Below are 15,475 nucleotides of genomic sequence, written 5' to 3'. Positions count from 1 at the left end.
AAAAATCCCCCTCTGCAATTTTCTTTGTTTAAAAGTCCCCACATGTGTGCTAAGCCAATATGTTTGTGTGTATAAATTCGATCCTGCATCCACTTGAGTCGTTGAGCGCCAACTGCTGATTGTTCGCTACTTTCACCCACACAATTTGCCTGCTAACTTGCCTTTATTGGCTTCTAAATGCAGCTCTAAATCCTTTGAACAAATTGCCATATTGCTGCCAGCTGCCTCTTGTGCGGAATGTCCTTGCTTGTTGCATTGTTTTCGAATAATAAAATTAAACTTATGCAGTAGCAGTAGCTACATTCCCCCTGCCTTGCTTTCCCTGGGTTTCTGGGGCAACTTCCCGCTTCCCGGGGCGCTTGGGTGAGCATTTGTTAAGTGGCAAAAGATTGAAATGAAGACAAACACACAATTGCATACAACCAGGGACTGACGTGCAGATTATTGGCATGTAAGCGTAAGTGTGCGTGGGTGCACTGGGAGAAAAGGAAAGAGAATGCCACGATTCTTTTTTCGGCAATTAATATAAATGTTTAAATTTTTGTATATATTTGTCTTTTCTTTCGAAAGAATTTGCGGTCTTATGTTATTTATAAATAATTCTTTAGTCCTACATTATATAATTTATCACACATTTCAGTGTAGCATACATAAGATCATCTTGTTCTGAAGAATTCGCGTTTAAGTTTGCAATCAAGAGTTTGGAAATGGTATACAACTAATAAATACGTTTAAATTGTCCAAATTCTTTTGTCTTGTTCTGAAGAATTCGCGTTCTCTTTTGTATACTGGGACCTACTAATGCAGGCCCCAAGTTTTTCTCGCAGTGGCTGCATGAGGGTGTGTAAGTGAAATGAAATGGAACGAATTGGCTGCAACAAAGTGAGGGTTCTGCATGGGGCTTACCGACTGCCAGATAAAGTTAAAAGGGGCGCCAACGCAATTTGCTCGGGGTCAGTTCTCCAGCAATTTCGTTGATAACTTATGTCATTCAACAAATGAAGTTGACATGCCGAACCGAACACCCTGCTGCCTTTCTGCTCCCCCTGGGCTTGCATTTAATATTCGAATTTAACTTTGGCCCTGTCAAATGGCCCACTTACACTTACATGGTCACCTGGACTGCTGGGCTGCTGGACTGCTGGTCCCCTGGACTGCCGGACACCTGGACGGCGGAGGTTAGAACCTTAAACATGGTGCAGCCAACGCCTCTCAATTACCTAATTGAAAGCCAAGCCAACGAGAGATGGGCACAAAGTCAAAGCCTGGTGCTGATTCAGATTCTGATTCAGATTCTCATTCTGATTGTGATTCTCATTCGGCAGACGGAACTCTCAAGGCTGTGCGCTGCATATGATTATAAGTTCCAGCAGACTTGTGCCATTTCAATTTGCTCTTTGACATTGCCTCTGTGTGTCAAATGCAAATTGAAAAATCATCGAATGGCCCTGGCCGGGCGACAACAACAGCAGCCACTCTTGGCATTTTGGCTGCCGGAAGCGTTTTGCAGCCGCCCCAAACTAATATTGTAGGAGGAGGGGGGCGAGAAGGGGTCCCTGAAAACTGTTTCCGCTCCACGGCCGGCGGAAAACTGGCTGGCAATGGAAATGGAAAGCTCCAGCTGGAGCTCGAGCTCGAGCTGAACCCCTGGCTCTTTTTTGGCACGCAAGAGGGTACACGGTTTTGGCACTGCTCCTGATCTGATCCTCCTCCGCCTCCTGCCCCCACCACCCAGTTGTTTGTGTTGTTGTTGCCAAAAGTCGCTTGTTAAACAGCGGAAACGGAAACGCCAACAGTCGCACAAAGGGAGCCGGAGCACAAGCACACAGGCAGCTTTTGGCAACAAGACGCCCACCGGCAATGGCAATGGCATCGCCATCGTCATCGTCATCGGCATCCATCCATCCATCCAACGTTTTTGAAAAGTGTAAATCAAACTAATTGAATGTTTTTCGCCGAGCGAACAGCCGGTGCCAAAGATATATAGCCGGCGACAAAGAGAAAGAAAAAACTCTAGCACTACTGTGATGATAAGAAATTCAATTTCGTTCGATGCACACGCTTCTGGTTGAGTGCTGCACACGCTTCTTTGACAATTTGATTTGGCAAACATCGCACATACGCAGTGTTGCAGGGGGCAGCCTAATCAAAGGCCCATTGAATCAAAGGATCGGAGCCGCTTCAGCTAATAGTCGCCATTCATTAAACCCTTACTGCCGCAAAAAAAAATAACTAGCCTTAATGCCAAAGAAATCTGCATGCAAAATGAAAGTAATCAAAGGACCATTGAATAGGATTAAAATCTATTAAAATCTATATATACCAATGAGTAATACTTATTAGCTTTAGAAATGTTTGACAATATTAATTTCAAATAATCTTAAGGGTTTTAAAAAAGGGTATGGATAATCCATTAAACTATCGACCTTAATTTTAGAAAATAAATTAATTGTGTTGTACTGAACTTAAAAAATCATATACATTCAAATTATATTTTTTTATATTTCTATAACACTAATTTTTAAGTTTTTTGCCATAGTAATAATTATAGCCATACATATTATTATCAATATTTTTATCACAATAAATTCCTTATTTTCTTAATAACATTTTTAATTTTTAAAAAGTTATCAGACATGTTTGTGCTGATAATATTTTTGCAAGTGTGATTAAAGCTAGTTCATTCGTCGAAGCAAACATCCTTCAAATATCGCACATACGCCAAGTGGTCAGAGCCAACTAATCGCACGGCCCTTGAGCCGGGATCAGTGCTCGTTCTGCTAATAGTCACTATTCATTAACCGGCCAACCCTCGAATCAATTTGCAATGAACCCTTTAAGTAAGCTGCAGGTAAGCCAGCTGCAAGCCCACCTTCCACCAGCCATCCACCTGCATTTGTCTGCGGCTGCAAATTGCCGTTAACTTAATGAGCATTTTGGCCATAAAATCACTTGGCACGGCTCAATTGCCACGACGCTGGCAGCCGGCACAATTTATTTGACTGTTAATTAGAAATTTAAATTATGCGCTTAGCCTTTGCCCTCGAAGGAGGCACTGCCTCCTCCTCCTGCTCCTCCTTCTCCCACTCCTGGTGGAGAAGGAAGACCAAGACCGCCAACCGATTACTCTCCGTTCGCCATTCGCCATTCAATTGGCGCTGCACAAAATTAATTGCAGGCAAAGGCAACCGGCGCCTTGGAGCATCGTTTGCGCCCTGGTAAATTCGAAATAATTTATAATTTGGCACAATTACGCTCAGCCGCAGGGCCCCTCGTCCTTCGACGACTGCTCCTTGCCGCAGGACGAGGCCATGAACTGGCCTGATCTGCTCCCGTGGTTCGAGAGTTCCAGTTTGGGTTGGGGTTGGGGCTTTGGGTTTTTGGGGGGCCCGGGGTTATATGGGTCATTTGCCATGCAATTGCATTTTATTGATTTTCCTGGTTTCATTGGGTTGGCCGGCTGGCTGGGTGGCTGGTTGGCTGGCTTTCTGAATGGCGGAGATGTAATAAACTTTCACTTGTTTTGTCGCCGTCGTCTCGAAAGCGGGAAAGCGGAAATCAGCGGGCGTCGCGGGAAAGTTGTGGACACTGGTAAACACATTGCTCATAGCCAAAACATTTGGCACAACGCCCCGTCCAGACAACCGGGATGCACTGCTAGGAAAAGGAGGTATGAAAAAAATACCAAATAATTGCATTCAAATATTTAGCAACCATTTTATAGTACAACTTTTCAAAGAGCATTAAATGTAAGAAAATTGTCAGGTATTATTATGAACCCACCTTCCAAATTATTTTGATATTACTTATATTTTTAAAAATGTTTGAAAGTTTCCTAAAATATTTTAAGATGCATATATTATTAAAAATTAATAAAATATATTTTATTGTACACTTACGGGTTCTTTCTTTGAAATCTGCAAAATAATATCCTGACTTTACTAAGCTCCGACTTAAATGACCATCAACTCTCGGATTGCCGGATTAGAGTAAGATAAATCGGATTCCTTTTTTTTCTCTGTGCCAGCAGCACCAGCAGATCTGGCTGGGATTGTCAAGTGGTTTTTGGCTCGGTCCCGAGATTTGGCCATGCTTTTGTGATTTCTTTTCAGCTGGTCCATTGTTTGCCCAGAAATTGGGTCAATAGCCTTTTGGGGGAGGTGTTCCGCCCGCAGCAAGCTGCTGATGCTTTTGCTTTTGCTTTGCTTTCCTGCTGCTGATGATGATAATGATGGGGATGATGGGTATGATGGGTATGAGGGGGATGATGGGTATCAGCGGGATGATGGCTAGCTCGGTGATGAGCTGCTAGCCTGGCCCGGTCCAGACCTGCAGCTATTGTTTCAACTTCTGTGCATGCAATTTCCTCCTGCTGCATGTGCCGCATGCTGCATGCTGCAAGTGTGCTGTTGGTTTTTCACTTTTGTTGCTGCCACACTGATTACTGCTGCTGCTCCTGCTTGTTAGTGCGTTTGACTGTGCGGTTTTTATGCTCGTTTACATGCATGTATTTGTATACCAAAGTCCTTGCCAAGCGCCCTCCACTCACACACACACACAGACACCACTCTGCACTCTTGCCAAAATACACATTTTAGCTTAATTCGCAACTTGTTAGCTGGCAGCAAAACAATCTCCCGTCGGTCTCGCCAAAAACTCATGTGTAAACAAATCAAACTTGAAACTAAAGCTTAGCCCCGAACATTTCGCAATAATGAGCAATGCTTCGGGGGGCGAAAAGAAAACTTGGTCCTGCCCTTTTTCGAGACCAAAACAGGGGCAACAAGTGGAGCCGAGCCCCGAAAAGAAGCAGCCAACTCTCGTTAAATCAGCTTTAAGCTGCAGCAGCTATTTGTAACCAACCAACCCCATTTGGTGAGTATCAAGCGGAGATGTGCCGATGTTTGGCAAGTTACTTTTCATTTCCAAGAAACAAAGGTCCTTGCCATCTCCATATCCATTCCATATCAGGAGCCACTTGTCTCGATTCCGGATTTAGCCGACGAGCGTTGTTTAAAATGCGTAACCATATCCCGGCCATGAATTTATGCAGTCAACTGTGTAAAAGGCGTAAAATGTCCAAAGACCATCAGTGGCATCGTGGCATCGAGGCATCGTGGGCGTTTGCCTGGCTTCGAGTGGCATTTGTTTTGGTTGGAGGAAACCGCCGCAAGGACTACTTCTCCAGTCGCCTCCAAACGGCGGCCTCTTCATTTATTTCATGCTCCATTGCATTGCGATATGTGTCAGGAAGCGGACAATCAGGCACTGGGAAAAATTTGTGATAAAAAGGCAGCGGTTTGTATGAGAGAAGTTGTCTTATATATCAGCTTTCCCAAGACAGGTGACCAACTGAAGGCCTATAGATGTTAATGCTCATTTCGACTCTTTCGTATAAGATAAATTTAAGATGATTGAATGATAAATAAAGGTATAATTTGATCCCTTTTTCCTACCCGTGCATCCTTAACCACCAAGGCCTGGGAAGCACATAAGACACCGTCCCTCAGAGTCCATCTGCAACTTGTTTGGCCAGCTCACTTACGTACTTGCACTCGTTGTTTTTATTCAATTACCAATTCGAATTCGAATGCTGTCACTGCCCCACGCCACAGCCACAGCCACATCCACATCACTTCCATCCCGAGCAGCTGCAGCCGTTTGTCTTGCCAATTGGCCAAAGCCATCAACAAACTGAACCCAAACCAAACCAACCGGAGCATTATTGTAATTCAGGGAGCCGGCGACCAAGAACCATTCGCTCTCGATTTTAAATTGTTTGGAAGCAATAAAAAGTTTATCAAGTGTAAAGCGAAAAACAGCGAACGAAGCCCTTGACTTTCGGCACTCAGTGTTAATTGTTTTGAGCTTTAAGTTGGCAAAATGGTGCCACATTTCAAGGACCTGGGCAAGAGTAAAGCTCCCAGGGCCTTATTCAAGGCAAAAGTAATGCAAAACAATGGGCTCATGGTCCTCAAATACCAAAAACACCCACACAAAAGCGAAAACCAGAGGGAAAAAGAGAGAAAAACGCACAGCAAATAAATCAATTGGCTTTGCCTAAAACGTTTGAAATTGATTTCAAGTTCTTCGGCCCATTGTTTTTATATGCAACAAAGGGACAATTTTTCATTTCCAACGACAACAATAAAAGCAACACAAGGTCCTTTTCATGGTGCCACTGTGATAGTCACACACACACATGCGGTCGATCCCTGGGCATGTAAATTGGCCGCATTGTTTATGAGCTCTGCCATCCTACGGGTCCTGCGAGTCCTCCGGTCCCCCAGTCCTCGTCCTCCCAGAGACTATTGATTGTCAATTCAGTTTAAGCGCCGCCCATAAATTCAGTAAATGAGCAAAGGTCCAGCCGAAGCGGCTGCCATTCTTCTTAATTTGCTGAAATGCACAAAAACAATTTTCAAATTGCACAAAAGACGCCCAGAACGCGAATTCGATTTGATTTTCTCCAGGGTGATAGTTCACTTGTATTCCTAAATCCGCTTAAGACATTTAGGATGTATTTTTCGAGACTTGATTTTGGTATACCTATGAGAATAAATTCCGATTTTTTTGTAAATACATTTTTGAAAAAATATCTACATTTTTTATTTAGTATTTTCTAAACCCTTCATCGCAGATTCAAAGGCTATCGCGCCGCACCTCAAATGCTTGTGTGTCCGCCGGCTGTTTGGTCATTAGACCTGACACATTGTCAACACGCAACAACTGCCAACTACTGACAGCCGTCAACTGTTTATGTTTGCCATTTACCAGGCAAAACATTTTGATTACGCATACGCCATGTGGATCGAAGCGACGTTTGTTGCTTTGACAGGCGCCTCGAATTCCATTCGCCCATAAATAAAAGTCAGCTGCTGGTCATCAGTCGATTGGAGATGCATTCGCTGCTTGTTTGTGTTTCAGCGCTTTGCTTTTGTCAGCTCTTCGAAGGGGCAATTGGAAGTGGAAGTGGAAGAGGAACCCTCTGCAAGGATTGTCGGGTGAATGTGATAAATCCTGCTGCAGGAATACCCCCGCCGGAGTTGCCCAAAAATCATAAAATAGTTCGCATCATCAACGAATACAAGCGTATCAGCAGGGAGGAGTTAGAATATCGAAATGAGATCCGAAGGCTTAGACTGCAATCCAAGGAGTTCAGCTTCATAGCCAAGCTAAAGGTGGGAAAGGCCATACGATGCAGTGCAGCCCTGGTGGCTCCCAGTGTGGTCATCACCTCGAGCACTTGCTTTTTAAAAGAAGCACCAAGTCAAACAGAGATTATTCTGCAAGGCGGCAGAGCTTTCAAAGTGGATAGTGTAGTGAAACCCGATTGGTGTCCTGAGCTTAGCCTGCTCCATTTGAAGAGCCCTTCGGAAAACCAACCAATTAACCCTTGCCATGGGGACCTTCCCTTGGGCATTAATGCCTCCATGGTAATGGCCAGTCCTGACCTCAGTTTTTACGCCCGTCGGAGAACTCAAATAATCTCAAACCGGGCCTGCAAAACCACTTTTTTGGAAGATGATTCGGTTTTCGTAACTCCCAATATGATGTGTGCCTTGAACTCGCCAAAACCCGAGAAATGCGCCACTTCCCCGGGAGACTCCTTACTCATAGACCACCAATTGTGTGGCCTGAATATCTATGGATTCCGTTGTTTTGTCAATACAACCAATGGTGATCTGTACATAAACCTTGCTAAGCTGCAGCCCATGCTCAGCGATTTGATACGGCAACTTAATGGTTAAAGTGTGGAAATTGAAATCTTGTATAAATATTATCGAGATTGGATAAAACTGGTTTAGTTTAGCGGATATTATGCAGCTGAAAAACCTATTTACAATACTAGTAATAACCCAAGGGATCTCTGAGATTATGGGATCCTCGGAGCCCCCGCCACAAATGAATGTGGGTGAAATACCTGAGAATGGGCAGGCCTTTCAGATAGTGCGTGTCCTCGAGTATATAGTGCCCTATCCCTATCATAGAGCACCAAAAATATCTGCCAGAGGTCCAAGAGCAAGCACCAGGGAACCCAACAGCCTGGAGATTATTCCCGCTGAAATAGAAAATTTACTTACCAGTGGACAAATCACAACCGTTAAGCCAAAGGTCAAGCACTTTCTGATGAGAGTTCTTTATGAGAAAAAAGTCATCTGCAGCGGGGCGCTAATCTCCAGTCGTCTGGTCCTGACCTCTGCCCATTGCTTTCCCAGGACCCCGCGTAAGCCCCAAGCTCATTTCTATAAACTACAGGCCAGTCGGAGTCGCATTTATTCGGTGGCGAATATAATTCTCGAGCCCCTTGATGACTTGGCCCTGCTGGTGCTCAAGGCTCCGCTGCAGGATGCATTCGTCCAGCCGATTGAACTGTGTGACACTCCACTCCGGAGGAGTGACAATGTCACCATGTACATGTCAGCCAAGCATCTGCGTTTCCTGCGCACCAAACTCATCGCCAATAGGAACTGCAAGAGGAGCTATTCCCAGGACGAGAACGCCTTCATCACCAGGACCATGTTGTGCGCCCTCAACTCCAATCGATTGGTGGACTGCCAGACGGCCAAGGGGGATCTGCTCCTGCATGGGGATCGGGTGTGCGGGGTGGACATCTACGGACAGCACTGCTCCGATAGAGCTGTCAATGGAGAGCTCTATGCGGATGTTTTCAAGGCCAGGACTCAACTGCGGCGATTGATTGAGCGCTACACAAACTAATAAATGTGTCTATTTAAAATGAATATAAATATTTAAAAAATATATATCTGTTAGGAAATAATTATCACTAGATTAAATGTAAATTTTTAAGAACATACAAATATTTATGTTTGAAATCTTTTAATGCTTTATGAAAAACATCAAATCCAATTCTTAAGGAAAAGCTTTATCTTTAGTATGTCCTATTCCATTTATTTTTAGGAACAATTTTTATTCGCCTGAGTTTTGCTTACTTTATTTTAAAAAATATTTTTTTTACGATAGCGCCAAAAACAAGAGATGGCAAATACATTTATTGTCGCTGCTCCATGTTCGAGTGCTGCCCAAATCAAATCAATCTCACTAAACAAACATTTTGAATAAAGAGGCGAAAGTGAGGCGGAACAAAAATCGGCGAAAAATAAAAGGGATGCCTCCTTCTGATGGTCGCTGGCAAAATTGGAAGTCGCCACCAAACAAAATCAGAGGCACACCAAGAACACAAGCCATGGTGATGTTTTTTTAACATTTTATTTTCTTTCAATTTGCGGCTTAAAAAAGTTAACTGCTCCCATCAAAATGCCCTGAACTCCAATGACTATGATGTATGTAAATTTGAGCGAAAAAACAATTGACAAAAATGTTTTAAAAAAATAAGAACAAAACGAAAACAGACACAAACGACTCTGCCAAACCCTCTAAAAACATCATGACAGGAAAAAGGTGTTACACTTGGCTTGAAATTTACACCATTGGTGGGCGGGGCAGATGAAAAACCAGGAAAAAAGCAGAAAAATCCCCGAAGCTGTGCCGGCGGCCATGGATCCGTCGCTGGCTTTTGGCTTTGGCTCTGCGCTAAAATATGCAATTTTGTCATGAAATATGCACATGTCCAGTGCGCGGCAAGGACGAACCGAAGCCCCAACCCACCGTCCACCACCCACAGCCAACACCACTATCAGCGACAGCAACAAAATAAATTTAAAAAGCAACATGCATAAATAAATTAAACATTTAAAAAACCCAAGGGGAATAATGAAAGATATGAAAGGCTTACCCTCAACGACTCTAACAATACGCTTCATGGCATTTGTTGAAAATTGTTACTATAAGATGTTAAAAATAATGGATAACAAATTTATAAAAAAAAATAGGTGAAGTTTATTTATTAAAAACACAATTAGCTCCATTTAAAGCGCATCAATATTACCAACATGCTCTATACCTAACTCTAATATGACTTTTCCCTGGCCACGCCCCCACCATTTGACATTTAAATGCGGCGAAGCCTGTCGAAAATTTTGCCGGCAACATCAACGCGAACAACTAAATTTATGTACATAGAAATTAATATTAAAGAAAAACGAACAGCATGTTTTTATAAAATAAAATAAAACAAAGGATTCAACTGCCGGCGACGGTATTAGTGCAACATGGGATAATATTGAAGCAGAAAGCACAAAAATGTCAGAAAAAACTGCCACACTCGTGTGATAATAAAAACAATAAAACAAATATATGCCATTTGACTAAAAAATTGTTTCCCTCTGGGGCTTCGAGCAGGGGCGGGGTTGTTAATGCGGCCCTGCCCCAACCACTTTAGGCACCACTTCACCCACTTTACCGCCCCCTTTTCTCCAGCGACCCGCTGACCTACCGCAAATATTTATTGTTTGACAATTTTTATTGCCTACTTTCAGGCGATTGTCGCCAGCGCAAAAAACGGAAACGGAAAGAGGCGAGAAAAAAGGCGGTAAAACTTTTCAGAAAAAATTCAAAAGGCGTTAAAATGATTTCGAGAAACTTTTGCCTTACGTGACTTTGGCCCTCAACATCGGCGACCACTTCGGTGAGCCTACACATTGTTCAATTTCCGAGCGGGTCGCACTGACTGAATCAAAATAGGTGGCATAAACAGCAGCCGCGGCGGCAACAAAAGTGTTTGGGGACCTTGTGATAGGTATAAAATAAAAGTTTTCCACTTAAGGTTTATGAAAAGTTTAAGCCAGGCCGCGCCCCAAAGGGGATCCCTATCCACGCCCGCCGCCACATTCACACCTCCTTCCGCCCGGAAACGGAAACTACGGTCGAAAAATGATGAATAGGAAAGGTTCGAGGTCCAAGGTCCAAAGACCACCTCGATCCCCGCCCAAAACAACACAAAAACACACTCCAGAGGGATGCCGGCAATGGCTATAATATCCTCGGACGCGCTCAAAGATTTTTCGCAATAAGGAAACGGCGCCCACTAGCTCTGGCCCAACCTCCACCTTCAACTTCCTGGCCATAAGCACTTAGGAGCCTGACCCTCCAAGCATTCCCCGCCAAACGCACAACAACAGTCGTCGTTGTCGGCGGGGAAAACTCCCTAAATGCAAATAATAATGTAATTGCCGGCAATTTTCCTCAAGTCTGTTTACCTTTCGCTTCGGCGTTGTTAAACTTTTATGCGATTTGCACTGAATTTTAAAGCTTTTACACCTGGCCCGCAATGACAAATGAGCAAATGAATTGAACCCGATTGCGGGGCTGAGAGCCAATTTAAAATCCCCCCGGCTAATTGCAGGTCGGGCCCACTAATTGAGTGCAAGTCAAGCAAATCGCCTAATTAGCAGCGGAGGCAATCTAAGCGGACTACGATTGAGCCGGCCGAGAAGGGACCGAAGGACCGTCCGGTGCCGGTGAAAAGGATATGCAATTTGTGCGGCAGGACACTTGATCTGAGTCGAAGCGCGGAATTGACAGGCCGACCGCAGGATTCCGGTTTAATGTGTTATTAATTGGCAGCGCTGGATGTCATTTCCCTGAATTTCCCTACTGGCATAGGAAACTGACAACAAAGTTCGAAGATGCACTCGAAAAAGATACAATATCTACTTCAATTTTAATTAGTATATAATCCAAATAATAATATAATTAAAATAATTACCGTCGTATTATAATTTATTTTAATATCATTTGCTTAACTAGGAAATATTTTGATTTTTAAGAACATCACAAATTAAATTATGAAAATGAGTTGCTTGAAAACGGAGGTGTGGTTCACGAATTTCAATAAATATCTTTACCATATGAAAATTTATTTAAAAAAAATTAAATAACTAAAATTTATCAATATTATTATTATTATACAATACCAAGTTAATATGGGAGTATTGCTATCTTACCAATTTTTTGTTAATTTTTAGGCTCCCAAAAGAAAACTTTTTAACAATAAGATAAAAATGTCACGTTCAGTGTAGAGCAAAAAAAATTTTTCTAGTGAACTTAAATGTTATAATCAGTTAAAAATAAATCTAAGATAAAATTAACTACAATCTTAAATAATTTTATAAGTATTTTAGGCAATATTAAAATATATGCAACGTTTAAAAACCAAACAAAAATATTCCTGGTGCACTCGTATGACTTTTCGTGTATGTAAATGACTCTGCATATTTTGCCGACTCCACTTACGGTCTAAGTGCTAGGCCGGAGTACATTTCGAGAAGGTTTTTTGGATGTCGCCGGGCAGGACGAAGAGCAAGACCACGTGCCAAGGGGCAGCCACGTGCCACCGGTGCCAACCACGTCGCCCGTTGACTTTTCATAGATTTAGGAGTACATTTTTCTTGGAGCCCCGGCAGAGCACCACTTTACCGCTGAGCCGAACGCACCGCCAAGTTTTCCGGTGTGTGGGTACGTGCCACACCCGTGTGGCAGCACCACTGTCCCTGTGTCTTTGTCTGTATGCCACATGTGTCTCTGTGGGCGGGGGCATACATATTTAGTTGAGCAGCGCATAATGAGCGTTATTTATATTTAAGCAGCTGCGGAGCAGACACAAATCGTAAATAAAACGTTTTAATTTATTAGGCAAGTGATAATTTCCCAGCTCGTAGGCCTAGAAAGTGCCATAAAAACGATATGATAATTGGAAAATCGGGTATCTGCGCGACACAAGGTTCGAATATGTTTAACCCCCGGGACAATCAATCAAATTAACCCAATGCCCAAGGCCAAGTAGCAAAATGCCCAAATTGATTTGTTGGCCTTTGGGCAAGGTCAGCCTTTGGCGTCGCCAGACGTCTAAATTGAATCAGTTAACGTGGCTTGGAAATATAATTGGGCGAAAGGCAAAAACTAATTGAGCTTGAGCAACCGTGGAAGGTGTCTCCCAGGGCGATTGATTTTACAAATTAAAATTAAAGGAATTAATTTATACATTGAAAATAAATACCTAAGGGATGTATTTTAGAATATCGAAATATATCAGTTTTGTTATATAAAATATATTGTTATATAAGTTTAGTAAAAACCGAATAAAGTTATTAGAAAATGTATTTTTTATAAAAGCTATTAATTTTATTTAGAAAGAACTACACAGACTTAATGTGATAAATGGCTAATTGATCTGGGCACCTGCGTGGTCTGAACTGTCCTATTCTTTTCTCAGCTTATTACTGCATCTCTGGGATCCATTGGGACAGCTTCTTCTTTTTGCCCTCAAAGCTTATTATGATAATTGGAAATTATATGTAAAAATGATGACTTAGCGGCCAAGGGCCTCGAGACAATCATCTCGGTCCCAACTAGCATTTGTGCCGCATTAATCAGATTATTAATGGCGCATAAAAGAATGATATAGCGATGGGCAGGCAGAACAAGACGTAATTGAATACTAATGCAATCAATTAAAGTTAAACTCCGGGCACACGTGCAGGGGAGGGATGGAGGGCAAATCTTCCAGAGGAAACTCCCCCGAAGAGGAAGTGAAGATGCGGCTCAGATGGAGATAGAAGTGCAGTGGTGCCCTGCTGATGAGTTCAATCAGGTTGTAAACATGATTCCACATTCCATTAATGCGCCGCCAGTCGGTCTCAGTAACTCAATACACAATCAGCGGCGTTTTTAGAGTTCATTTGCGTGGTATAAAAAGGGAAATCAAATCATAAAAAATAATATGCCGCTTTGTGGAAGTCGGGACGCAACAGGATGTGTGGGTGAGAGTAGTCCCTTCCCCTGTCATTCCTTCCAGGAGACAGCTGAAGAGGAAAAGGGAATCAACATCGACGAGTCCTTACCTTTGGCATGCCAAGGGAGACAAGAAAATCCCCATCCCCATCCCCATCCCCATCCCCCAGTCCTCTGTTCAACTTCAAATTGATGCAATTTATGAAAACTTTTGTGCGCTCAATTGCAAATACAAGTGTACAAGTGTACAATCTCCGTCATTTTTATGCACTTCCCCTAGTTATGCCAAAGCAATTTCTCTCTTTTGGCAAGTTTGCTTTCGTTTTCGCCCGAATTCCTATCTTGATTTCCCAGCCTTTTTTTCCTTTTACCAAATTCTTGTACTTTTATCTACCGTTGGCCCCCCTTTTCTTGTATTTTTCGTGCAATTCGTGCATTGTGCGGCAAATTAAGCGCATTGCAAGTAATTTGATTCGCTTTCATATAGAAAATACTTACAATTTCAAATCCCTTTGCCGTAGCGCAGCAATCACTTTAAAATTGCCAGGAAAACGGCGACTGCGAACGAAAAGTAATTCCCAGCTAATGACTGTCATTTGTATCTGAAAACGAAAATGAAAATGAAATGTGCGCCACTCCTGACGGCATTTGTTTATTTTTATGGCGAGGGCACAGCGCGTGTCTGTAATTACCGCCGAACATTCAAAAGTTCCGCCAACGAATTATGGCATTTAATAATTTTGAGTGAGTGCAGCAGGGCCGGAGATCGGATGGCTCCCGGAATCCCAGGCGGGAGTACTCGGGCGGAACTGCACCAGGAGCAAAGGTAGTCATTTAGAAAAGCAATTCTTTAAAGTGCTATTAGGAATAAGATTCTATAACATCACGAAAACTAATTTAAAATAAAATTAAAAATATTCTTCAATACTTATACATTTAAAATAAAAAATAAAAATTCATTTTGATTTAAATTAAAATGAAACATATAATATTGTTTTAAATAATTTAAGGTAAAATAAAAAAATTTTAATTTCATTTACATAAAATAAACTGAAAAAATAATTTTAATTAAAGAAGGAATTTAATATTTCTTTTAAAATATCTTTTTTCATTTGTTTCATAATAAAAATATTCAAGTTCATTGACCTTTTTTGATTTCTTTTAGTTCCATCAACCCTTAATTTTTGCTAAAAGACCTTCAAAAATTTCAGCAAATAAACGGACTCAAAGGACACTTAACAGTAGAACATTTTCAACTCTGCAAACGAAAGCCAACAGCGAATTTTAACAGGATAAAGCTTAACATATCATGTTTAGTATGGCAAACAGTAGTTGTTGTTAACAGAACAGAGGCCAAACATTTCAGTAACATCAAAACCACCCCTCAATTTCCCCTTCCATTTTCGAACACCGCCCCGTTAGCAGGGGTTTTTGGTCTTACATTATGTTAACTAGGCTCTGAAATCGTAAAGCTAATGTAATATACCAGGAAATGTTATGAGGAAACCTGTGGCACACAAAAAGGACTCATGTGAACTGATATTTGAGGTTTTCTTTTGTATAAAGTTGGCAAGTTTAGAAAGGAGACATATGTATGGATTAAAAAAAAATCTTGTAATCAAACAAGATAAAAAATTAATAATATATTAATACTTTTTAATCACTGTTACAATTCTAACGAAAAAATATTTATTAGGCTTAAATTAAGTTGACTATAGGTTGCACAATTTAAATACAAAACAATTTAAGTACAACACAAGTAGGGAAAATTTAAAATTTTTTTACACTTAGAAAAATATTTTTCTTCTAAACAACTATCCAT

At 41.8% G+C, this 15,475-nt stretch overlaps 2 protein-coding genes and 1 long non-coding RNA gene across 3 annotated transcripts; 2 read left to right on the top strand and 1 right to left on the bottom strand.

Annotated features, from left to right (window-relative positions):
- Positions 1–6,360: 6,360 nt before the first annotated feature.
- On the bottom strand, positions 6,361–6,734 carry LOC127011615 (uncharacterized). Its single transcript, XR_007764751.1, has 2 exons — positions 6,664–6,734; positions 6,361–6,399 (listed from the first exon to the last, which is right to left on the bottom strand). It is a non-coding gene; the product is annotated as an uncharacterized LOC127011615 (long non-coding RNA).
- Positions 6,735–6,886: 152 nt separating this feature from the next.
- Positions 6,887–7,763, top strand: LOC108024448 (uncharacterized). The gene has a single exon (XM_017094365.3). It carries the CDS (start codon positions 6,900–6,902, stop codon positions 7,749–7,751), a length of 852 nt encoding a protein of 283 aa, XP_016949854.1. The 5' UTR covers positions 6,887–6,899; the 3' UTR covers positions 7,752–7,763.
- Positions 7,758–8,804, top strand: LOC108024447 (seminase). Its single transcript, XM_017094364.3, has one exon. It carries the CDS (start codon positions 7,822–7,824, stop codon positions 8,719–8,721), a length of 900 nt encoding a protein of 299 aa, XP_016949853.1. The 5' UTR covers positions 7,758–7,821; the 3' UTR covers positions 8,722–8,804.
- Positions 8,805–15,475: the final 6,671 nt, after the last annotated feature.

Source organism: Drosophila biarmipes, chromosome 3R (assembly GCF_025231255.1).
Source record: "Drosophila biarmipes strain raj3 chromosome 3R, RU_DBia_V1.1, whole genome shotgun sequence".
NCBI lineage: Eukaryota > Metazoa > Arthropoda > Insecta > Diptera > Drosophilidae > Drosophila > Drosophila biarmipes.
This window is presented reverse-complemented; position numbering and strand designations above follow the sequence as displayed.